This window comes from Dermacentor albipictus, chromosome 2 (assembly GCF_038994185.2).
Source record: "Dermacentor albipictus isolate Rhodes 1998 colony chromosome 2, USDA_Dalb.pri_finalv2, whole genome shotgun sequence".
Lineage (NCBI taxonomy): Eukaryota > Metazoa > Arthropoda > Arachnida > Ixodida > Ixodidae > Dermacentor > Dermacentor albipictus.
This window is the reverse complement of record NC_091822.1, coordinates 175,397,548-175,424,047: the sequence shown is the minus strand read 5'-3', so window position 1 is coordinate 175,424,047 and position 26,500 is coordinate 175,397,548. Positions and strand designations below refer to the sequence as shown.

At 47.4% G+C, this 26,500-nt stretch overlaps 1 protein-coding gene across 2 annotated transcripts in view; it reads right to left on the bottom strand.

Annotated features, from left to right (window-relative positions):
- The window catches only part of LOC139056312 (uncharacterized), a 75,751-nt gene that overhangs the window by 20,092 nt on the left and 29,159 nt on the right, over positions 1-26,500 (bottom strand). For both annotated transcript variants that reach the window (XM_070534467.1, XM_070534468.1), the window contains one exon: positions 11,861-12,096. In XM_070534467.1, coding sequence (XP_070390568.1) covers positions 11,861-12,096 — 236 coding nt within the window. The remainder of the gene's footprint in view (positions 1-11,860; positions 12,097-26,500) is intronic.

Genomic DNA, 26,500 nt, shown 5'->3' with positions numbered 1-26,500 from the left:
CGCCATGTCCGTTCATATAAGGTCGCCAGGGAAGCCTTTCGGGGCATCAATAACTACACTGTAGGCAGAAATATGTCTTGGGCGCACAAAAATGTGACGCGCATAATCAGCCGCGGTGTACGCGCGTTATAAGTCGCGGTGCGTGTATGTGTTGTTTACTATTTTGCTTATATCGATTTTAATTCACTAATCAAAACCGGCGTCTCTGTATTACCAGCATTAGATGGTAAATCAGCTCACTGTCTGATCGATTGGCATAGGGAGTAAAACATAAAACATAAGAGCGCATGCTCGTGCACGGCCAACCTAAGGCAACCACGAAACATCTGAGCGGCAGGCGCTATCAAATATTTGTGATACACTGGCATCGTTCTCACGCATTTCAAGTCTAGTATGCTTGAAATTACCATATGTCTACGCTAGCCTTGCTGCATGAGGCCGATGGCGCTGCTCAACACAGCGATCACTGCGGTTGGTGAGCCAGCACGATACTTATATAAGCTGCGTGATAGGGCATTGCCTTTTTGGCCTGTATACAGCCATATATGAGAGGGTTCGCATAAAAAGAATGCGATGGCTATTCTTGAGCGCAAAATTTCCATAATACGTGTGAGTGCGTCGTAGAGAACTTAACGAACACAACCGAAAAAAAATGCGGTTATCATCCTCTTTCTCTAAAAAGCAAGAGAAAACGGGCTAACGCCGCACAACGTTGATAAATATATAACCGTTGATGCCGTATGCTTGGACCATGCGCTATATAGAACAGAGATATCTGTAATCCAGCTACTGCTTAGGACGCTCGCGCAGTTCGTAAATGGTCGCTTTGCTGGAGAAGCTTAATTCGGACTATAAGGTATGCTGCTATTACTACCCAAAACTATTTTATTCATGGGTGGAAACCTCATCCATCCAACCAAGTAGTCACGCAATGTAACCTGCAGCGAACAGTTTGAACGCTTGTCAAACAGCACAGCTCCTATCGTAGCAGAACGCTACTCACGCTGTTACGATCGTCGCGTATGGTTCATGGCTCCTAAACCGCAGCTTAGAAATAGAGGATAATACTGCAATAAGATCACATTAGTGATTGGAACATTCAGAAATACACAATTGATCTCCGAGGCTGATTGTATATAGGCTCAAATATGCGCTTACACATCGCGCTGCGTGTTCCGTCCACCTCAACGCTCAGCAGAAATTTCGGCCTTGACGCCTTAAACCACTTCAGTACGTCTCACAGAACCGTTTACCACGTAGAAGACGCACGTCATACTAAACAGACCGCACGACCGCGAAAACAAACGCCAGAACCTGCCGCCGAGCGTATACCTGCCATGCAAAAGAACGCTTTCACCCAAGCCAGTATGGCGCTGCTCATAGGCGTTCAAAATATGGCGTTCACAATATGGCGGCGCCTACGAAAAAACGGTCTATATAGACCGTTTCATCGGGCGAGGAGGATAGGGCGCCCGGAGAGCCTTTCCTCCTCTCTGGCTTGGGCGATCCGGCGCGGCGCTGCTTGAAAGTAATGCTGTCGCGTGCTGCGGAACGATTTCGAGATGTTTTAGATCTTACTTTGTGAAATTTACGCCATTTTCGTTCAGATAAGGTCGTCAGGGAAGCCGTTCGGTGCATCGGTAACTACTGTAGGCAGAAATATGTCTTGGGGGCGCAAAAATGTGACGCGCAAAATCAGCCGCGGTGTGCGCGCATTATCAGTCGCGGTGCCTGTATGTGTTGTTTACTATTTTGCTTATATCGATTTTAATTCAACAAAGAAAAGCGGCGTCTCTGTATTATCAGCAATAAATGGTAAATCAGCTCACTGTCTGATCGATTGGCATAGGGAGTAAAACATAAAACATAACAGCACATACTCGTGCCCGGCCAACCCTTAAGGCAACCACGAAACATCTGAGCGGCAGGCGCTATCAAATATTTGTGATACACTGGCATCGTTCTCACGTATTTCAAGTCTAGTATGCTTGAAATTACCATATGTCTACGCTAGCCTTTCTGCATGAGGCCCATGGCGCTGCTCAACACAGCGATCACTGCAGTTGGTTAGCCAGCACGATATATATATATAAGCTGTGTGCTTCAGCATTGCCTTATTGGCCTGTATACAGCCATAATATATGAGAGGGTTCGCATAAAAAGAAAGCGATGGCTATTCTTGAACGCAAAATTTCCGTAATACGTGTGAGTCCGTCGTAGAGAACTGAACGAACACAACCGAAAAAAGAAATTCGGTTATCATCCTCTTTCTCTAGAAAAGCAAGAGAAAACGGGCTAACGCCGCACAACGTTTATAAATATATAACCGCTGATGCCGTATGCTTGGACCATGTGCTATATAGAACAAAGTTATCTATAATCCAGCACCTACTATCTTAGGACGCTCGCGCAGTTCGTAAACGGTCGCTTTGCTGGAGAAGCTTAATTCAAACTGTAAGGTATGCTGCTATCACTCACCAAATCTATTATATTCATGGGTGGAAACCTCATCCATCCAACCAAGTAGTCACACAATGCAACCTGCAGCGAACAGTTTGAACGCTCATCAAAGTATAACAGTACAGCTCCTATCGTAGCAGAACGGTACCCACACGCTGTTACGATCGTCGCGTATGTTTCATGGATCCTAAACCGCAGCTTAGAAATAGAGGATAATACTGAAATAAGGTCACATTAGTGATTGGAACATTCAGAAATACACAATTGATCTCTGAGGCTGATTGTAGGCTCAAATATGCGCGCACACATCGCGCTGCGTGTTCCGTCCACCTCAACGCCAGCAGAAATTCCGGCCCATGAAGCCTTAACCACTTCAGCACTTCTCACAGAACCATTTACCACTTAGAAAATGCACGTCATACTAAATAGACCGCACGACCGCGAAAACAAACGCCAGAGCCTACCGCCGAGCGTATACCTGCCATGCAAAAGACCGCTTTCACCCAAGCCAGTATGGCGCTGCTCATAGGCGGCGCCACTGCGTTCACAATATGGCGGCGCCTACGAAAAAATGGTCTATACATGATCTTATATTTTTAACTGCACCAAATGTATAATATTTGCCTGTGGCAGATAGCACAATTCTAAATTTTTCGAGATAATTGGAGAGAAATTTTAAAGTGTCCAACGAAATGCATCAGCTTTCCAAGTAATTTGTGCTTCAGTGCATGAAACAGTGTTTCCTTAAAAATTAAGCAAAACAGTGCATTATTACTCGAAGTTTGACAGCGCATATCTTGAAACCAGTGCCATCCTCAGAATTCGTTCCAAGTCGATATACCTCGCATACTCACTATCTATATTCGTAGGTTATATATGTGCAGTAAACTAATTAATAAAACGTTAATTAACGTAATTATGTCAAGGCTAAAACCCATAAGAGTGATTTTGTGCGCGACGGCGACGAGTGACGGCTTCGAGCGACGAAACGGGCCGTCGCTTGAACAGATCGCTCGGTCTTCTCAGTCGATCGCTTGGTTCTGGAAATCTAGAATTCGTCGCTCGTTACCCGGTAGTGCTATAAGCGACTGTATAGCCAATAGCGCGAAGCCAGAGCTGGATGTACAACACTCAAGTAATACTGATTGTCGCACGTAACGAGCGAACGATTGAATTTTTATACGTGCAAGGATAATAACCTACTGCAAGACCTTCAGAAATATTTTATGCTCCTCTTTGCAGTAAAATACTTCAACTTAAATTAATAAAACACGCGTCACACCAGTTTCGGCGCGTATTTGCTGCCTTCATACCGGCAACAACGAGAAGTCGCTCAAAATCTTCGCTTGCGTGGGGTTCGACTTGTAGGCCACAAGCGAACGCGACAGCCGTCTCTATCGCGTCGCCTGTCTCTGTCGAGCTCAAGATCGCTTCCATGTGGTTTATACTTCAATGATAAAAATAAGGAATTTGATTTCTCGTAAGAATGATCGGCCGCCTCTTCGACTACTTCAGTGCCAGGATTATGATTGTGCTTCCTGCCACAGACAATATTTAAACGTTTGGTTCAGTTTAAAAAAATTACATGTAGAATGACAACGCACATGAAGTGGTGGGATTGCTGCTACAATTGCTCAAATCTGCTACATTCCGTTAAAGCTGCTCCAGGATGAGCCACGTCGCGCAATCTCTGAGGCCACGACGAAGATGAGTTGTCGTCGGCGCTACGTGGCGGTCGCTACCATCTAATGTGAAGAGTGCTGTGACATCCGCCATTCATAAGGCTACATTAGCTTAATAGTCACTGAGCTAATCTAATCCAGTACCACGTGCCAGTACGTGCTCGCGCATCATGGAGGAAGGAACCTCCATGTCGCGCATATGATCGCTCCGCATTAAGCCCCGTGTGCCATAGCGGGTTGTGCGTAGTTAACGATGAAATTCTGTCGGGCCTACTAATGCGTGCTCGGTACATTATGTGTTGGTGGTGTGTCAAGCATTCGTACGGGTGACGTGGCCTTGGTGAAAGAGGTCATCCTCAACCGACAACGTGCACTTCGCGCGTTCGGCAGGGCAGCTGTGTAGTCGTGCACTCAGCAAACAAACGTCCTAGCTTGTTATCAGCTGCTTTGCTGTGTTCCGTATATCCGCGCGTGCTCATAAAGTAGGGGACTTGTAGCTCGGCCATTCTAATAACTGAACGACTTTAGGACAAAAGTAAAATTGCTCTCTTGGCTATTAGCATTCCACGTGATTGTACTGCCGTGAATTTTTTTGTGCCTATGTGTGGCTCGCTTTACGGCTCCGGACGCGCAGTATTTTCCATTTTCCAGTGCGTTAGTTGACTCAGTGTAGCCGCGGCTGGTTGTAATTTGTTCGTGAGTGGTCGCGTGCGTCGATTATCTTCATCGAGAACAATAGCAATGGTGCACGCCGGTACTCTGAAACCATTTTTGATGGGCATGAATAGTGTCCGGCCGACAACCATTCAAAATTATTGTTGACTGATACAAAATCAGCTACAAAGCTCTTAGCCATTCCCACTAGTGCACATAGAAAGCAGCTTAATAACGTAACGGTTTGAAGCAGTAATATGACTGGCCCATTGCGCATGTCTACGTTTAGTCTCAATTAAATTGAATGTGCTGTTACCGGTAAGCTAAACATATCGCTAAGTAGGTTGAGCTTACCATTCAGGCGAGGATGCCAGGAGAATGTAAATACGTCTTTGCGGCCTCGATAATGAAGTTGGACTTCAGAGAACACATGGATGGAAAGTCCTGTTTTGTGTACTTATGTTGTTTGCACCCGCCGTGGTTGCTCAGTGGCTATGGTGTTAGGCTGCTGAGCACAAGGTCGCGGGATCGAATTCCGGCCACGGCGGCCGCATTTCGATGGGGGCGAAATGCGAAAACATCCGTGTACTTAGATTTAGGTGCACGTTAAAGAACCGCAGGTGGCCGAAATTTCCGGAGTCCTCCACTACGGCGTACCTCAAAATCAGAAAGTGGTTTTGGCACGTAAAACCCTATAATTTTATGTTGTTCGAGCCTCTAAATAAATAAATTGATAAGTGTGTCCTGTATGTGCGACATATGTATTTTTGTGTCTTCACTAGTACTAACTGCAAGTTTTGGAACGAATGACTCCAGAACCATATTTTGAGGTAGCAATGTCATTATTCTTCTTTTTGCTGCTGCACTTGGTTTCTGACAGATTTACTTGTCCACTAATTTAAGCTACAAGAATGTATAACAAGTAGATTTTTTATGTCTTTAATTTTTTATTCACAATAGCTGCATACCTTGCAACAGGGTACTAAAATTCACTTCAGTGCTTCATCTGGTTTATACGTTCTCTTGATTCTGGAGTTCATGTTACAAGAAAGAAAGAAACGCCGATCAAATGACATTAATAAGAATTAAACGTATAGGCTTCTGTACGGAAGTCTTGTTTACAGAACAGCAGGAGATTCAGATAGTGCCTTCATATCCAGTTTTCTTGAGAATTATGGAAGCCTTGTCTCGGTCAATGGCATATTCAGACTGCCACTCGCTCCAAGGGCATTGGAAAAGACATTATTTATCACTTAGGACTCATTTCTGATTCTTCTCTTTGATATCATACATTGGTTGCTTCAGCACTTTCAAAATTACTGCTTTCGCCATTGTGAAGTTTCTACCGATTTGCGCAAGGTATTCTGTGTACAACGGTAGGCAATGTTCCTTTTGCATCTTCACATCTACCAGTTCATGCTGCAACTTGTGGGCCGAAACATGGGCTACATCGACTTCATGGGTTTTCATAACATGTGCCAAGGCCTCGCTCACTCAAGGGACATAGGGAAGGGTGGCGTGAGCTTGAGAACGCGTGGCCTGTGGTGTGGCAAGCCTCAACAATATTCCATAGAACGAATAGAAATTTCGGTTTATGTTCACTGGGACGTAATCTTTTCAAGTCACGGTCGCTACAAGAACTTTTGTAGCCGTTTTCAAAACGGCTACAAGATGTCTGGTAAAACGTCTTATATCCCTTATTTGGCGGTGCATTAGACGCTCTTCACGATGGCTACAAGACGTTTTATGACATCCGACGAAGTTTTGGTAAGGCGTTTTCAAGAAGTCTTAAATATCTTGCCAAGACGTCTTGAAGATGTCTTGTAAACGTTTATAAGAATATTCAAGGCATCTTGGTGATCTTGCCAAGACGGCTTGTAGACGGCTAATAGACCAATGTGTGTTCAGTGGGACAAAAGCGTTCGGCTGTTGTAGCACACGTGCCACTCGCGTCACACGAAATACCCGCTCAGCACGTTCACACCTAGATAAACAAGAACAGGTTAACTCGCACACTACACGCCCCCGCCGAGCACAAAAACAAGGAAGAAGTTTGGCCGTGTTGGTGGGATACATACAAACTGGGATACATAGCGCAAGAATGAAACAGGAACAAGCAAGAACACGGGAGGAGCGCTAACTTCCACAATTGATTTATTGCAGCTGGTGAGCATATATATACTCATTGGGACTCCACTGCAACAGACACATATAACGGAAGGAGGAAAACCAGTCATGTGATTACTGTGCCCAAAAATTCAAGCTCTTTCTTTGATGAAAGAATAGACGGCGTGCTAGCGCAATCGTCACCTGCTCTGGCTATCTCAGCTGCTTCGACAATTTCCCTCGTAATCTTATTCCTGTGGTGATAGACAACAACAGCTTGTTTTAAGAGAGGGAAGCATGGTGCCTTCACGTTACATTTCCTACAATGGGTAGCCAGATGCCCATCTATTGCGGTGCTCTCCACTTTATTACTATGCGCCGCCAGACGCACGTTTAAACATCTGCCCATCTGGTCCACGTAGTACTTCCCACACGAAAGTGGAATCTTATACACCACGTTGCGAGTGCATGTAAAAAAAGGATCCTTGTGCGTGGTAGCGCAATCAGGCTTTCGTTTCCTCATGGGACAGCTCAATACACTCAACCTCAAGAGTTTGTTAGGTGCTGTAAAAACAACGTTTACACCAGAACGTTGCCCAACCTTTTTTAGGTTGTGGGAAACCTTATGAAAGTAGGGAATTGCAGCCACCTTTCGTTTGTCCCTACCTTCTTGTCTCTCTTTCGCCATCCGCTCTCTGCTCATCGCTCATGCATGAAGTTAGCTTCCTTCGACCATGTAGGCCTTCAGCAACCGAGATAATGATATGTCTTGGATAGTTGGCTGCTTCCAGACGAGCCACCTGCTTACTAAGGCCTTCCTTCATCCAGCAAGTGAGCACATGATTTAGAAAGAGCGCATGACAAGAAAGAACGTATGATACTTCCTTTTTATGAGTTTTGAGTGTGCAGAACTGTACCTCAAGGGCGGCTTATCAGCTCTGGGCTCATATACCCAACACACGTGTTCAGCTTTGAAATACAAACGCAAGTCTAAAAACCTGATATTGCCCTGCGCAGGAAGTTCAGCGGTGAACGTAAGTGGCCTATAATACTCATTGAATGAGGCAATACTGTCAACAGCAGGGTTTGAACAGTCAAAACAGCAATCTACATGAGAACTGGCAGCCGGATCAAGTAGTGATCGATCCAGAAATACCAAAAAATCTACATATCTAAAAACCTTTACAACGCCCAAGTCGCCCAACCGCACAGAAAGAGCTTTGTCACATCGAGCTAAAAACAGGTCACTTAATATGGGCGCTATGCATGAGCCTATGCAAATACTCTGCTTTTGCAGGTAAATGTTATTGTCGAATTCAACAAAAGTGGACCTCAAATAAAATGATAAAAGCTCTAAAAACCTTGCCCCACTAACACCACAAGCGTTAGAAGAAAGGACAGCGCCATGCTCATCTATTGCCGCCTCAACACTGGAAAGCAAACCCTCATGTGACAAAGAATAAAACAAATATTTTATGTCGACAGAGAATGCAGTTAAACACTCGCCGTCAGCTTCATTTAAAAAGTTGATCACGGCTGAAGAATCTTTGGTAAGGAACGGATCCGCCACGTTGAGGAGTCTCAGGTTATTTTGCAAGACTTCTGCGACGCACTTCTTCCACGTCCCGGATTCAGAAACAATGACACGAAAAGGACAATCATGCTTACGGGTCTTGGCGGTGACAAACATTTCTAGGCAGTCACCGTCAGTGCCACTGATTTTCTTAACGTTCGCCAAATTAAGATCTTTACACATCTGCTTAGCTCGCAACTTTACTTTCTTCAGCGAAACGCGCCGAATAGGATTAAAGACAGCACATACCGCAGCATAGGCTTTATCACGGAAATCACCCTGCGAAAGCACTAAGAAACCCCCTTCCTTGTCCGCAGGCAGGACACATAGCCTGCAATCCCGAAGTGCAGCCGCCACTCAATCAATCCGCTCACCCGTGCGCTCATGTCCGTCACAAGAGAGCACATTGACTACGTGAGAAACACAGGACTCACGTTCCTCCACTAGTGCCATCTTAGCCACATCACGTACACAAGTCAGAAGCTCAGCGGGATCCTTCCGAGGCTGAACGGCGAATTTTCGGGTTCTGGACGCCCTTCGTCCCTTGGCTTCCCGCAAGGTCACGCCTAGTGAGGACAGGCTCCACACTACAAGTGACGCCGACGTTCCTGAGGACGTTCGCCGCATTCTGCGCCTCGGTCTGAAATTCTCTAAGTCATGTGCTCATTTGCTGAATGAAGGCCTTAGTAAGCAAGTGGCTCGCCTGGAAGCAGCGAATTATCTGAGACATATCATTATCTCGGTTGCTGAAAGCCTGCATCGTCGAAGGAAGCTAACTTCACGCATGAGAGATGAGCAGAGAGCGGATGGCGAAAGAAAGAGGAAAGAAGGAAGGGACAAATGAAAGGTGGCTGTGATTCCCTACTTTCATAAGGTTTCCCACAACCTAAAAAAGGATGGGCAACGTTCTGGTGCAAACGTTGTTTTTACAGCACCTAACAAACTCTTGAGCTTGAGCGTGTTGAGCTGTCCCATGAGGAAACGAAAGCCTGGTTGCGCTACCGCACACAAGGATCCTTTTGTTACATGCACTCGCAACGTGGTGTATACGATTCCACTTTCGTGTGGGACGTGCTACGTGGGCCAGACGGGCAGATGTCTAAACGTGCGTCTGGCGGAGCATAGTAACAAAGTGGAGAGCATCGCAATAGATGGGCATCTGGCTGCCCATTGTAGAAAATGTGACGCGAAGGCACCATGATCACCTCTCTTAAAACTGTTGTTGTCTATCGTCACAGGAATAAGATTACGAGGGAAATTGTCGAAGCAGCTGAGATAGCCAGAGCAGGTGACGATTGCGCGTTAGCACGCCGTCTATTATTTTATCCATGAAAGAGCTTGAATTTTTGGGCATAGTAGTCCCATGACTGCTTTTCCTCCTTCCCTTCAGTGTGTCTGTTGGAGTGGCGTCCCAATGAGTATATATATACTTACCAGTTTCAATAAATAATTTGTTGAAAGCTAGCGCTCGTCCCGCGTTCCTGGTTGTCCCTGTGTCATTCTTGCGATATGTATCCCAGTTTGCACAAAAACAAGGCACCCGCACACAATTCGCATGCGGCGCACGTACTACACACAATCCACACGTGGCGTGCTTATGACATACACAACGCTCGGGCGCGTATGGCTGCTGCCGGTAGGCTCGTCAGTCAGCGAACACAAAAAATCCAAGCTTGGAGATGGTGGGAATAGTAAGTGCTTTTACACGCACGATCCACGCACGTCAGCACGGCACGCCAGTGGTGTCGAAGGGCACGCGACTCGTGTCGCACTCGCTTGAGCGATGTGCATGCACGTCCGAGAGCATCGTTGTTACACAGCGCCACTCAGCCTGGCATCGACGTCACAATGTCTGCCGATTGACTCGATTCTCTCTCCATTCTCATCCGTCCCCTCGTCTGCCTTGAGGGGGCCCCCGCACACTGCACGCTTTCCCGGCTTCCTTGTCATGTATTGCACGGCTTTTTCTAACGCAAATACCGAAGCTTTCAGACCACGTGCCTTCTAGCAAATACCGATCCGCACACAATCTAAATCCTTAAAATTTGCAAAGTAATTCTCACCTACGTTTTAAAAGCAATCAATGCCCCACAGATCTAAGGTATATATGACACGTGTTCGCACGTGTTCAACCACGCGGCCACGCTCTCGCTCTCCTACCAAAGCAATATTCCCGATACCAAAGCACACACAGTAAAACCACTAATAGCTATTAGTCTCGCCACTTCCAAGCTACAATTTAAAGGCTATAAATACTTAACGTCCCACCCTATTGCACGTGGCGCGAAAGGACGCTCTGACTATCGTGCAAAACCAAATATGCATGAAACACCTGCACACACGAAAAAAGAGAAAATAAAAGAAAACTACCCAATTATTATTTAAATGCAAAAAGAAAAAGTCAGCAAATCAAAAACAGAAGCAAGCTCCAACCATGCAAAAAAAAACATGATTTCGTCGCCACCACAGAAACCTAGATAAACACATCCATCTGCCACAAAATCTCACGCTGAGCCTTGTAACAAGTTTGCGCGCCATCTATTATTTGTGCCACAAATCAGCTGGCTGGCGAACAGTGGTGGTAAACAGTGTGCGAGTCTCCTGACTTTCGCGTCATCGTAGGAAAAGCTGACGTTCTTATGCTTTGGGCGAAACCCAATAAATGGAATTTCTAACCAGAGCCTTTCTTTTTTTTGGGGGGGGGGGGGGGGGGAGGGGGCACTCTTTTGGCATTTTTCGTAACTTCTTCAGTAGACGACGCCACGTCGAAGCTGTTTCATATTGTCGATCAGTGCTGTCACGTAAGCGAATTACCTCAGTGCACTGATAATGTACAGACCATGCCCGGAGTTCGAAGCGGTGTTTGGAAACTCGTGCCCCGAAATGCGAGACGCCGTGCGCGATACCTAGCGCCCTCTCTAAGTGGGCCTCCGTTAGGTGCTGCCTAACGGAATGAGTACCGCCGTTAAAATATAGATACTCTCGAAAAAAAAACGCGCTTATGAATTCAAATTTGATTGATATCTAAAGAAAACATCTGTTCAGGTACATCTTCGGGTTTTGATCACATGTGCTAATAGCGCTCTAGGTTTCTTAGCAGCTTTATCATTTCAGCGAGACCTTCATAGAAATGATAAAACTGCTCAGGAATCTAGAGCTTTATTACTGCGGTGCTCTAGCAGACTTTTCTGGGCGCGTGGCACCATTGGAGAACTCTGCTTGGAGGCTTCTAGGACCAATCACGATCCTTTACCTTTGTGTTTTGACCAGAAGGGTGATAGCGTTTCGCAAGCATGTTTAGGCCTGTAGTACAAGCACACGTTAGCCTTCTAAACGGCATTATACAGTGGACGTGACGCGCCACTTTGCCCGCGCCAAGACTCACTTGGAGCATGGCATGAAAAGCGCGTTCTCGAAGCACATGTCCGAAACGTGGTCCGGCTGCAGGCACCCCGCGCGGCAGTGCTCCCAGCTGCTGAACCGGTTAGTGCCGCGGTTGCAAAGCTGGGTGCCAAGCGCCGCGGTCGGGACACAAACCAGCTCTTCCGGGTCGTAGTGAAACATGCCCGTCGTCGGTCGCATGCAGTACGTGTAGTAGTAACGGCTGCAGTCTTGCCTCAGCTGCGAAGAGGGGGACGTGCATACAGTGTCTGGGGATAACGAGGATGCACATACAAGCATGGACGTATACAACGGACGTAGTCGCTAAAATATATCAGCCGATCGTATACGGAAAATTACGAATAGACATGCATCCAGAGGAATATAGGTGAGGGTGCACTGTTTTTGGCCTGTATAAGGATAGGTTTTCTTTTCTTTTCGGAAATCGATTAATTGCGGATTTTTCGATTTCACGTGTATACTTTATGTTTTTTCGCCGAAGAAGAACATTTGGGAAAGCGTTTAAGAGTGGTTACTTGCATGTGAGCTGAAAACATTCAACGTTAGTCTCAGGCCGATTTCTATATCCCAGGTTGAAATTTGTGGGCTTAGGCGCACAAATTCCCACCCTAATGGGCATAGTGGGAAGAGCCTTCAGTAGTGTGTTCTCTCGCACTAAACTACTCTTTCAGTTTGTTTCTAGTGCCAATTGTTGAAAGAAAAAAACTGAATTGGGGATATACAGTGCGAAAGGACGCCTTTACGTCCGCATTGTTTTCTCCCTGTATGTTTTTGGACTTTGAAGGCAAAACTGTCCCGCATTCCATGTCAACCTGTAACGTTGTTTCGTATTGCAGAAATGGCCACTGTTACTTGTGCACAGGAAACGATGCAGCCGCTTGGGCTCCTTGGTGTGTTCAGCTTCACTGGACGTCCCAGGTGTGCATTGTTAGATATGGAGCTGTTTCCTGCGATTACTTCGAGTTCCCCAAACCACTTCGAAACGCAGCACAGCTAACTGAGGAATGCAGAAGCAGGAAAGCACATTCCAGAGGAGCACCAGACAGGTGCAAACAAGTTTGCGGCCCCCAGGTCGTGCGCCGCCGGGATTAGAAGGGGGCCTCGTACAATGGAGCATGAGCGCCCCCCCCTCCTTCTCCTCCTTGAAGAAACGCATTGCACCACTGCGAGGCAAGACCGCAGAGAGCCGCCGGGTGTGACAACGCGATAAGGGCGCCAACCATTGGCTGAAAGTGGCGTCATCTGAGCGGACTCTCCCATTGGTCGAACATGACGTGACTTACAGCGCTCGAAGGGTTTATAAGAAGCCTTCCGCATTCTGGGACATTCCCTGATTCCCTGATTCACCTCTCTCGAACTTCTTGCCGCGGGCCGCAGCGTCCGAGTTGCTGCCGGCCCGTAATGACTGTACGACTGTTAAATGACTCTCACCTCTCTGTACATAATGTAGAATAAATCCTCCCAAGTTGTGGTTTTCATCCCGAAGCCCGTCCTTCAACCCCTACATCTGGTGGCAGCGGTGGGATCGCCTCCGAATGCATCAGCTGGTGGCAGCGCTACGGATAAACCTTCGTCGAGAGAGATCCTAAGGAACCGGGAAGAGCGAAGAAGAGAGAGCCTTCGTCGAAAGAGGTCCGAAGAAACTGGGAGTAGCGAAGAAGGAGCGAGCCTTCGACCCAGGGAGTCCGGAGGAACCGGGAACAGCGGACGAATGAACCGGATGGCAGGGTGCTGCAACCGTAAGTGAGCGCGTGGTTTTTTTCCTTATGATTCGCCAGACTCAAAGGTTGTGTGTTCAATTTTGATAGTTCTGGGAATCGGGAGTTTGATGCACTGTGTATTTGCACAAATTAATTAAGGAAAACAGTTTAACCACCTGTCGGGGCAGCTGCCATGGATCTTAGAAGGTTGACGAGGTTAGACTTGCTGTTGGTGTGCGACGATTTGGGAGTTGAGGCGGACGAACGGATGAAAACGCCAGCTATCATAAAGGCGATTGAAGATAGTGGCAATGATGAGAAAAGCATTGAGCTTGCTTGGGAAGTGATACAGGAGCCACGGGAGCGAGAGCGTCGTGTACGTTTGCGAGAGCGTCGTGAGCTTAGGAGTGAGCGTCAGCGTGAAGAACGCGAGAATGAACGGAAGCAGGAGCTTCAAGAATTTGCTCTTAGGTGTGAGCTTCACGACCGTGAGAATCAACGTAAGCTTGAGCGTGAGCAAAAATATGAGAGAGAGAAGGCAGCACTGATCAAAGAGATACAGTATTGTGATCAGTTAATGGCGCAGAGACAACGGCTGTCTGAGAATTCTGTAGATAGTACAGAGCGAAAGAATGAGGAAGCATCTAGCAGATTTTCGCCAGAAGCCGACGAAAAGAGTAGTGCCTGTGAGATTGGCTGCAGATTCATCGGAAAAGGGAAAAGGCTAGCTGCTAACGATGCCTTAGTGGCAACAGAGACCGTTAAAGGCCGCAAGGAGAGCGACGAGGTGCTGTGCCAACAGATGACTGTAGAGACAGCTAGGCCAGCTGCGAACAAATTGGCACAGTTACCGCGCGTGTGCGTCGCTGGTAATGTTAGTGAGGTTGCTAGCGAAGAAAAGGGTACTGCTGACCCGACAGACGCGAGCACCCATGTCAGGTCAGATCTGCGTGCAGAAGTGAAGTGCGAACTGAGCGATGCAATTGAGAGTAGTTCTCGGGATGGCGAGCTCCGTAGTCCACGAGAGAACAACTGCATTGTTCAGGGATCGGTGCGGCTCTCCGCCAGTCTAGGTGGCCTAGATAGGGATGATTCAGTTGTTAATCATTCGGACTGTGCGCGTGAGACAGCGATCGATACCGACGGGCTGTGTGCCGATGCACAGCGTGAGCTGGGCAATGTAGTAGAGGGCAGTTCGCAAGAGTGCGAGTTGTCTAACTCGAGTAAAGCCTGCTGCATTGTTCCAGAGTCGGTTGGGCTGTCCGCCAGTCGAGGCAAAGTGAGAGTAGATTTAAATGTAAATCACTCAGACTGTGCGGGTAAGAGACCGATCCGGGCCGACGAAATGTGTACCGGCCAGCACGAGGCACGAGAAGGCGACATGAAGGCGAGTGCAAAGAGAAAACGCCGTAAAAAGAAGCGCGGTAAAGACCGAAAGTCGGTAATTAATGTAGCGCCGCCAAAAATGGCGAGAAACCCAAAAGGGCAGGGCGCGAGGAAGAAGGTGCGGTCGTCTAGGACGATGTTGACGCATCCAGAACGTTCGAGCCACCGGTCAAAGGGGGACCGCGAAGAATGTTCTGCACGGACGCGGACAAAGGGCACGAGGCAGTTAATCTCCTCGTCGTTCCGTAGTTCTTTTCATAGCTCAGCGTGCAGTTCGAAGAAACGCAAGGTGGCAGGACGAGACCAGGTGGGGAGTAGCGACGCGGTCAATCGAGTTTGTGAAGAAAGTGGGGCGCGAGGACGCAAATTGGCAGGAGACCGTAACGTCTTGGGAGTGCTGATAGTTAGTCAGCCCTTTTGTTGTTCCCCGGCAGCCAGAGTAGCTTTCAGACCACGCCCACCTCGAGTTAGACTCAAAGTATGAGTCAGTCAAAAACGTTTGAAACGGGAGGCCAAGAGCCCTTCCGTAGAAATGAAGTGTGTTGTTTTTATTTTTGAGCGTCGGAAAATTTCGCGATTTGAGACTAGGTTTTCTTTCAAAATGTAAAGGTATGAGCTTTGTTTGTGTTTTCGTTTGAGAAGCTCGAGATTTGAAAGATGTGTTTTAAGTAAACATGTAGTCTCGCGAGATGCTCATTAATAAGTAGATAGGCTTTTTTTTGTGTGTGTGAGTAACCTGAGGGTCAAGGTTACTGTTGAGAGGCCTATCGTAACGCGCGTGTGTTTTATTTAACCTTCTTTCTTTTTAAGTGTTGAATTTTCTAAGGTTAAGCGCGTAGATTTTCAGTGAGTGCATGATTTGCACGGAGAAGCGTTCTTAGTTCCATTAGCGCGTGCCCTGTGTGGACGGAAGGAACCAGACTTTATGACTGGGTTGCTAGTGTGTGTGGAGGGCAGCCGTATTCTGACTTCTCTGATAAGTACGCGTGGAACGAGTTATTAAAAGACGCATTATTTTAAGAGTTCTGCGGAGTGTGTAAGTCCCGCAAGTTTAATTGTTCGTTTATGTCACGTGTCCTGTAGGACTTTCAGGGAAGAAACGTGAGTAAGCGTAAGTGAAAAGTTTGCCTACAACGCAAGTACGCGTTTTGTTTAGTGACCACAAGGCTAGTGCGCTTGTGATTACGTACTTGTGATGTTGACCAGATTGTTCAGTGGCACCATTACGTGCGATAAGTACGCCACTGCGATAGATTGGAAACATGCTGCTCGTGTAGTTAGGCCACTCAAATTATGTTCGGCTGTTTTCATTTGTTGTTTGCATCGTCGACGACCCTTTTGTTTTGCAACAACAATAGTACTCTGGTCTTGTCGGCAATCGAGGAGAAATGGATAGCTGTTTGGAAGGGTGGTTGGAACTGCTTTGTCAAAATTGGGGAACTAAAAGATCAGGGTTGATTTTGACTCAGTAATAGCCTGGCGAGTCAGGGGTGAAGAGCCTGCGCTTACGCGTGGTGCAGCGCTGTGTTGTTTGGTTTGTTTGACGTATGTTCTACAGGGCCCAGGATCCCGAGGGTTGTCAAACGAGGCTCGACCCCAGTACCCTGCAGCTTCTTTCAGCGTTCCTCCTGGCCAGCGAATTGAGTTCACCGGCCATTCAGAACAATCGGGGCGAGGACGAGCTGTTAGATATGGAGCTGTTTCCTGCGATTACTTCGAGTTCCCCAAACCACTTCGAAACGCAGCACAGCTAACTGAGGAATGCAGAAGCAGGAAAGCACATTCCAGAGGAGCACCAGACAGGTGCAAACAAGTTTGCGGCCCCCAGGTCGTGCGCCGCCGGGATTAGAAGGGGGCCTCGTACAATGGAGCATGAGCGCCCCCCCTCCTTCTCCTCCTTGAAGAAACGCATTGCACCACTGCGAGGCAAGACCGCAGAGAGCCGCCGGGTGTGACAACGCGATAAGGGCGCCAACCATTGGCTGAAAGTGGCGTCATCTGAGCGGACTCTCCCATTGGTCGAACATGACGTGACTTACAGTGCTCGAAGGGTTTATAAGAAGCCTTCCGCATTCTGGGACATTCCCTGATTCCCTGATTCACCTCTCTCGAACTTCTTGCCGCGGGCCGCAGCGTCCGAGTTGCTGCCGGCCCGTAATGACTGTACGACTGTTAAATGACTCTCACCTCTCTGTACATAATGTAGAATAAATCCTCCCAAGTTGTGGTTTTCATCCCGAAGCCCGTCCTTCAACCCCTACAGCATAGTGTTCTTGTCCGATAAATGTTGAGAGGGCTGCATTTTTTTTTTCAGACTTCTGCGCATGAGATCTCAACGCGGCCTTCTTTCGCCTGAGCGTTGCGTTCCAATTTCGGAGCTATGAGCCCGTATACCACGAGGACTGGCTAACAAGGAACGCGATTTCGATATTCGACGACCGAGATAGCGAGTGCCAGTGGTCACAAAAATCCCGACTTGAGCTCGCTGGTATTTATGCTCAAGTTTGCTCAGAGAATGCAAACTTTCTCCTCGATGCTTTGACACTACTACCTGAAAGTATTCTTTGTAAGTACGTTAATAAGCATGACCTGTGGTACTGGAGGGAGAGAGATGTCACCAAATTAAGGAAACCTTTAAGGTTCATCCGACTAAAGTAACTGGTGGAGGACGTGGCAAAGACTGAATGAGCTCTTAAGAGCTGGCGTTGTAAAATGTACTTTTAGGTATAATGCGAACTAAGTGTAGGACGAAAGGCGCGTTGGCCTCAAGCTCACAATTACGCGAATCAAATCGCTTGCGGCAGGTCGACTTTTTAAAATCAAAATTGTTAAAAATATCAGTGTTTAAAAAGACGACACTATCAAGTTTACAGCTGCGCAACTCAGCAATGATGAAAAATGATATCACATTTCTCTAAACTGGACCTAATAAGTAATAATAATATATGGGGTTTTACGTGCCAAAACCACTTTCTGATTATGAGGCACGCCGTAGTGGGGGACTCCGGAAATTTTGACCACCTGGGGTTCTTTAACGTGCACCTAAATCTAAGTACACGGGTGTTTTCGCATTTCGCCCCCATCGAAATGCGGCCGCCGTGGCCGGGATTCGATCCCGCGACCTCGTGCTCAGCAGCCCAACACCATAGCCACGGACCTAATAAGACATTTAAGCCAAACACAATTGATGTATTATACATCGCTCTGAAATGTACCCTTCATACGTGAGCAGCACTTTTGCGAAACCCCCCGTTAACGTTGTAACAAAATCACGTACGGCGCAACATTATATACGCGTAACTACTGGGAGCGGGGCCCGTCATGATTGTGGAGTTGCTAAAATGAGCGGCGCCGTCATAATAGCGTAGTTAATAAAGTGGTGGGCACTCACCAAACTTAACACCTTACCTAATCCAACCTAACTCCACCTAACGCTTAGCCTCGCCTCACGTAACTTAACCATCCGACCACCTAAACGTGGACCCTGTGATACACGATAGCGTAGTCCCAAAGTCAGGGTTGTCGGTGAACGACGCCCGCTGACCCATACACTTTGAACAAAAATAAATTACAGCGCCTGCAACGTAAAATGTGCAAAAAGAACAATTATTAAAACAAAAGAAGCATTAATTCAAGAAAAAAGAAACTAATAACGTACACGCGGCTCGTACCGTTGAACTCGCCGTCACAAACTCAGTGTTGAATTCTGGGGTTTTACATGTCATATGAAGCAAGCCGTAGTGGGGTACTCCGGGTTAGTTTTGACCAGCTGGGGTTGTTTAACATGCACCCAATGCACAGTGCACGGAGTTCCTGCATGGGAACAGGGGCTATTACACAGGTTCCGTATCGGCTTATGCTGCCCCCGTCCCTATAGTGTTGCTCAGATTGTGAGTTGGGGAGGGGTATTCATATAAAACATTTGCCGGCTTTAGTTGCTCTAGCGGATGCAGTTCGCAGCACTGCGATATGTTTCTGGTGAGACGTTATACATATTGTTACGATGGGGTGCGTATATATAAAGATTAATTGATGAAAAGGGGCCGCGCCGACACCGAGCCGCAGCCCAGACAAGCGCACTTCGTTTTCCTCTTCCTCCTTTCTTCCTGTAGCTTTAGCGCAACAATCCTCCCCTCACAGACGAAGCCCGCTGGACGAGTAACTTACGTCCACTCGTAGTCACGGGGATGACAGCGTTTCAGGCGGGTGAGGTGGACAAGCTGCGTTTTCTCAGACCGGTAGCCATTAGAAATGAGACGAGCAATCGGATAGGCCACATCACCTATAGGCGATTGGTGATGACGAAAGGCCCGTTGTAACGGGCCAGAAACTTCTGGCACAGGCCGTGCTTGTGGTGTCCAAAGCTATACTATGTCCCCTTTGTCGTACGACACATTGTTATAGCGTGAATCGTAGCTGATTTTAAAGTGGTCCTGGGATGCCAACGTTGGCGAAACTGGCAAGCACAGAGAAGCAACAGCTTTTCGACTACGTCGGCCACGAACTGGCGACCACGATTGCTCACACTAACACGAGGGGGTCCATGACGCAGTATAACGGAGGACAGGAGGAAGCTCGAAACGTCAAGAGCCGTGGCCGTTGGCATCGCTGCGGTTTCATCATAACGCGTCAGATGGTCGACGCAGACTATAATCCAACGATTGGCATTTGTTGAGCGCGGGTATGGGCCAAGAAGGTCCACTCCAACCATTTCAAAAGAAGATGATGGTGGCGCCACAGAGTGAAGGAGTCCGACCGGAGCAGTATTAGGGCGCTTGAATTGCTGGCACTTGTTAAAACTGGCCACATACTTTTCTATATCCCGTCGCATACTAGTCCAGTAGAATCGGCCCTGAATCCGGTGGTAGATTCCGGTGAAACCTAGGTGCCCAGCGGTCGAGTCGTCGTGCATAGCGGAGCACGTGGGTTCTCAATTCTTAGGGACCACTAAGAGGAGGTGGGCGCCATTAGCCGCATAATGTTAAATATCGAACGCGTACATCTAATACGGAGGGCAGAACCTAACAAGATACGGCCTGTAATCTTCAAATTACTAGATTCAAGAGATAAGTGTACAATACTGAAAAGGGGGTACAAACTTAAGGACACTCAAGTATCTATTGCAGAAAACTTTTCAAAACGCGTGCGGGATATCAGAAGATCATATTGGAACAGCGTGGAACAGCGCGAAGGTAAACCGGCAAAAGAATGAAAATGTTTCTCTTGTTTTCGACAAACTACACATTAACAATCGTCCATATGTTTGGAGCAACGAGCAGGATGACAAAGTGCCGCTTGAAAAAAAAAAAAACGATTCAGAAAGGGGGTCAGAAAATCGCCGTGCCGGCAAAGCAGCGAACATCACCGGAAAAGACAAAAGCCGAGTTGAAACCCGCCGAGGTGCAAAATCCGCGAACCAGCTCTTTTCACAGTAAATGCTAGAAGCGTCGTCAAGGAACCCCAGGCACTTGAAAACTTGGTAATTGATTATGAGCCTGATGTAGCAGCTATAACAGAAACGTGGCTCATGTCCGACATTCTTGATCAAGAGTTCGCGCCGCCAAATTATTCCGTTATCCGAAAAGACCGTCCCACACGTGGTGGCGGAGTGGCATTATTAAAAAAATGTTTGCTTTTTCCGTTCTGCCTGAGATAAAAGACGCCGAGGCAGTATTTTGTAAATTGCTTTGCGAATGTAGAAACGTTGTCTTAGGGTGTGTTCATCGGAGCCCGAACTCGGGTGACGAGTGTATCAGTGCCATTCACGACTACATGAAACGTCACGCCCATGGTTCACGCATCGCCCTTATAGGTGATTTTAATCTTTCTGACATTAATTGGAATGACATGCACTACTCGTCAGCAGCCTCGGATGCACTATTTGATCTCATGTTAACCTTCAATCTTCATCAGGTTGTTTCACATCCAACGCGTTCGTTGGTAACTACTCAAAGCATTATTGACCTAATACTTATCAGCCATCATTTCGATATTAACCATGTACGAACTGACGTAATTCGTGGCATATCAGATCATGACGTACCAGTATGTGTGTTACCACTTGTTGGTATTACTGCACACTTTCCTGTGTCCATAGTAACCGACTTGCTAAATGTTGATGACAAGAGCATACTAACATACCTTGATCACGAGTTCCAGCCTTTTTTCCAAATGGGTTCCAATGCCTCTGTTGACGTAAATTCCCTTTGGCTTATGTTCAAATCTATCGTCCTCTACTGCGTCACGAACTACCTGCCTACTAAAGCCAAGCGACCACCAAAAAATAATCCTTGGATAACCCGAGAAGTAATTCAGGCAAAGCGCCGTCTGAAAAGATTGCGTAGAACAATAAAAATTAAAGGAGGAGATGAATCCAGGGTGACGAAACTGCCTAATGACATCGCAGAATTCAAGTTTACAGCGAAACGTGCAAAAGAATATTATTTTAATGTAACGTTACCGAGCTTTCTAACTAATAATCCCGGAAAATTCTGGAGGCACTTTCGCGCCAATGATAGAGAAGCGTCCCACTTACGCCCAGAGGAAGAAACTGCGAAAGCCAACGCATATAACATTTTCTTTCAATCAGTATTTACTACAGATAATAACGTTATTACCCCCATTCTAACCAGGCAAGGTGTAAGCATTGACAAATTAGACATTATGGACGCTGGCATACTTAATCTTCTGCTTAATCTTGCCCCTAAAAAAGGCAGCGGTCCTGACAACATACCTAACGACTTTCTGAAAAGGCATGCGTAATGGTGCAATAGATACCTTGGCATAAGTTTTCGTAAATCATTCACGACTTCACAACTACCGAATTACTGAAAAATTGCAAATACCTATACATCAATCAGGCGACACAGCAGAAATTTCATATTTTAGACCCATTTCATTAACTAGGACATCCTGTAAGCTTCTAGAGCACATAATCTTAAAGCACATAACGTTTTTTTTTCTAGAGAGCATTAGCTTCTTGTCTCCCTACCAACATGGCTTTCGCCGGGGTTTATTAACAGTAACCCAACAGAACTAGTCCACGATCTTACATTTACTGTCAATCACCGAGGCCAGACTGACATGATTTTGGTTGATCTAAGGCATTTGATTGTGTATGCCATAACAAATTAATCGCTAAAGTTGAAAGTGTTATTGGAAAAGGGCTCCTTTCAGCCTGGATAAAAGAATTTCTAGCCAATCATTCACAATTTGTAATCTACGAAAAAAAATGCAATCTAACATTGTCGCCGTTACTTCCGGAGTTCCCCAAGGCTCAGTTCTTGGGCCATTACTCTTCCTAATCTATATTAATGACATCGCAGATAACATCGGTTGTAATATAAAACTGTTCGCCGACGACAGCGTAATTTATAGCGAAATCACTAATTATAGCGACCACACCGCACTTAATATATCCCTCAACACTAGCTATTTGGTGCTCTAATTGGCAGATGTCACTTAACGTAAAAAAGTCTGTGGCCATGACCGTAACAAGGAAAACAAGACCATCTAACTTTACATGTGAGGTTAACGGCATACCACTAACTAAAGTTGAACAACATAAATACCAGGGAGTTACATTAACCTCAGACCTTAGGTGGGAGAAGCATATTTCGAATATCACCGCAGCATTACGCAAACTATTCTTCCTCAAAAGAAGCCTTGCGCTCTTTACGACATCAACGAAGCTACTGGCTTACACAACGTTCGTTAGGCCGGTTCTCGAATATGCAAACACAGTCTAGTTTCCTCATACAACGACTAACATAACAAAATTAGAGGCAGTACAAAGAAAGGCTATAAGGTTCATTCACAAACCCGCCGTGGTCGCTCAGTGGCTATGGTGTTGGGCTGCTGAGCACGAGGTCGCGGGATCGAATCCCGGCCACGGCGGCCGCATTTCGATGGGGGCGAAATGCGAAAACACCCGTGTACTTAGATTTAGGTGCACGTTAAAGAACCCCAGGTGATCGAAATTTCCGGAGTCCTTCACTACGGCGTGCCTCATAGTCAGAAAGTGGTTTTGGCATTATCCACTCACAATTACGTTGTGAGTGGATTGAGCAAGCACTGCAAATTTGGCTTGATACACGTTATCAGAGAAATAGACGTTCGCGGCGCACACTCCAACAGGTCGGAGCAACTCTCCACTCACAGCACGAAATGAATGAGCGTTAGCCCAGCGAAACATCACTTTGCGGCCTAGTCGGTTTTTGAAATCCAGGCAGATAACGGAGACACTCGCTCCTGTGTCCACTAACGCCAACGTAGCAACATTGTCCACTAAAACACGAATCTTGTTATGACTAGGGTGACTGGCGGAGGCATAGGGGCGTGTAGTTGATGACTGGCGACCTCAACTCCATGGGTGCGCCGCCTAGTTTCCCGGCGGCGGCGACGTGAGACGTCGTCGCGGAGCTTCAATGGCGTGAGGGCAGCGGTGTCAAGCTCCGCACACAAGCTGGTGAGTCGCTATGGTAATTTGCCTGGTGGTTTGTCCTGCTATCGGAGTCAGAAGGCCAGCGTGTGCCGTCTCTGTGCCAATAGCTACGTCGATAAAAAGTGCGCGGGCGCTCATGGGACGGTTGTGACGTGCGATGGCGATGAGGACAAACTCTGGCGACATGACCGCAAATACCACACAGGAAGCAGATGGGGCACTCACAGCACGCACCGAAATTGTCAGTAGCAGGATAACTGGCACGGCCATCTCACTCTTGAGAAACTGCAGGTGGTCTGGGTGAGTAGCCATCGTGGAACTGATCACTGGGACGCGCGTTCATAGTAGGGTTTGGCGCTCTTGAACGAGGAGCGAAGCTGCAGGCGACTACGGAGGCGGCGTTGATGGACGTCTCACGGAAGTCGCAGTGAGAAAAATGCTCTCGAGCCCGCGAAGTCGAGAGGGAAGCCGCCTCACGTAGGTCAATTTCTTCGCGCACCACTTCCCGAATAACTAACGCAAGGTTGGATGGAGCTGGGACAACGTCAACGCTGGCGACGTACGTTGGCCAGGCGGTCAAACTTCGGTGTGATACGCCGAGCTTTCATGGCTTCAAATCTGCGGCAGTGCCGAATGACACCACTTACGAAGTCCAGACTTTTTCCGTTGAGGAACTGGTACACGCCCTCAGCAATCCCTTTAAAAAAAAATTACGAACTTTGTCCTCTTCTGTCAACTGAGGGTGCAGGGCCTTGCACAACTTCAGCACTTCCTCGATGTATGTCGTGCAGGTTTCGCCGGGAATTTGGGCTCGCTGCATTAGGGTTTGCTCTGCACGCTTCTTTTTAGCTGCCGGATCTCCGAAGCACTTCCTGATTTCGTCTACGAACGTTTCCCACGTCGTCATGCTTTCTTTGTGGGTTTCAAGCCACACAATCGCGGTTCCCTTGAGGAAGAAGGCAACGTTGTTAAGCTGGGCGGTGGCATTCCAGCCATTGAACCGACATGCGCGTTGGTAAAAGCTGAGCCATCCATCCACATCTTCCCCGGCTTTTCCGGCAAAGGTTCGTGGTTCGATGTAGGGCTGCCATGGGCAGCTGGAAGAAGGTGGCGGGTTGTCGCCGTCGCAAGCCATTTGTGGTGCCAGACCAGCAATTCGGCGACTTCGGCGAAGCTCTACGGATTGCGCTTCTGCGGGCGATTCGTCGTCATTCGTCGGGGGCGCCGTTGTTTTACCCCGCATCTCCACCAAAACTATTACGATGGGGTGCGTTTATTCAAAGATGAATTGATGAAAAGGGGCCGCACCGACACCGAGCCACTGCAAAGACAAGCACACTCCGTTCGCCTCTTCCTCTGTTCTTGCTGTAGCTTTAGCGAACACTATGTAAACTTTATGCTCCTGTATTTTTTAAACTTACAAATTTTGGCAACCTTTGTAAAAGATTCCACAGAGGAAATTAAAATTCTGCTTCTTACCGTCACTACAAATTACCTTTATATCCGAAATGCAACAAATTTAACAAAAATCGGTTGCTGAGTTGTCTCCTAAAAGCATTTCTTAGTTTTACATGTATATGAATCGGCGGCATTGGAGTTGGCCCCGAGCTAAAGCTTCCTCTTAAGGAACATGTAGAACTTCAAAAATTCGGATGGCGAAGCTGTCTGCCCATGCGGTTCCCTGCTTACGAGATTAGGGTGTGCGAAGGAGACACTGAATTTATAACGATAATGCAACATTGTGCGCACAAGCTACCTTAACCCTCACAACCAGAGTGCGTTCTCCGAATCTGTATGCTCTTTTGGTGCCCTTGTCCCTTTATGGCTAATTTCTGTCTTATTGTCTATCATACATTCTGCGACTCTGCTGTGAGAGAGAAAAAAAAACAGGTAATCGCGGTAGCTGAATCTCGTTCACGATTTTCCCCACACGTAAACGTTTACGCTTCCCACTGTGAGGTTCATGCGTACTTCGTATATACTGCTCGTGGGATCCCGTCGCTGAGAACAAAAAGTCATGTGTTTGAAATGGTCACTAAAATCTACAGTATGGGTCACACGCATATAGTTATGGCTGAGGAAACCACGCTGGCCCCGCCTGGCCACTTAGACAAAGGCTGGTCCACCAGCCGGAACGTCAAACATACTGTGCTTATTGAACGTACGTAGTACTCTTCTTCATTACATATTGACACAACTATATTTGGCAGGACCATAATGCAGCGGGTATGCGCCAGTGGGGACGACGCTGAAGTAGCGCGGGTTTTTAGGTGAAGCGGGGGAAACGAAGAAGACGTTGTTGTTGTTCCCTTGGACGACTGATAAAGTGCGTTTCTTGGCGGTGCTGCTACGCATACTCGTCGATCCCACGTCGTTACACTGGTGGAGGTGCGGGGTATTCTTCATGCTTGGCACCCCTTCGCGGAGTCGACGATCGAGCCCGGAATCACCATCGCGCATCGAAACACCGGTCCACCGGTTCAGTCGTCGCCTGCTAGGCTTAGCGCCCAAGTCCAGTCCCCTGCAAGAAACTTCGAGAAATCATTTGCCTCCTACAAATAACATGGCCACCGCAGCTCCCTCGCAAGTAACACTACAGAATCCTATGGTCCCGGAGAGCTTTCATGGTGAAGCCTTTGTAGACGTCCAAGATTGGCTAGACCAGTTCGAGCGCGTCGCCCAGTATAACCATAAGACCAGCTCGGCGGACAAACTCGCGAGTGTCTATTTCTATTTGAAGGACAATGCTCGTACGTGGTACGTAAACCGGGAGAGGAGCTTCGCCACGGAGACGACTTCCGCGCACAGCTGCTGGATACCTTTTCAAGCATCGACAGGAGGGAAAACGCGCAGCGTCTCCTTGAAATCCGCGTTCAAAAGCCCAATGAGAGTGTTGCTATGTTCTCGGAAGACATGGCCCGTCTTTTCCGTAGGGCAGACCCAGACATGCCAGAGGAAAGAAAGCTGCGATATCTCCTGCGAGGAGTAAAGAAGCAACTGTTTGCCGGCTTAGTGAGAAATCCACCGACAACAGTGGCACAGTTCACAAAAGAGGCTACAGCCATTGAACGGGCCCTGCAGCAACGATACCGCC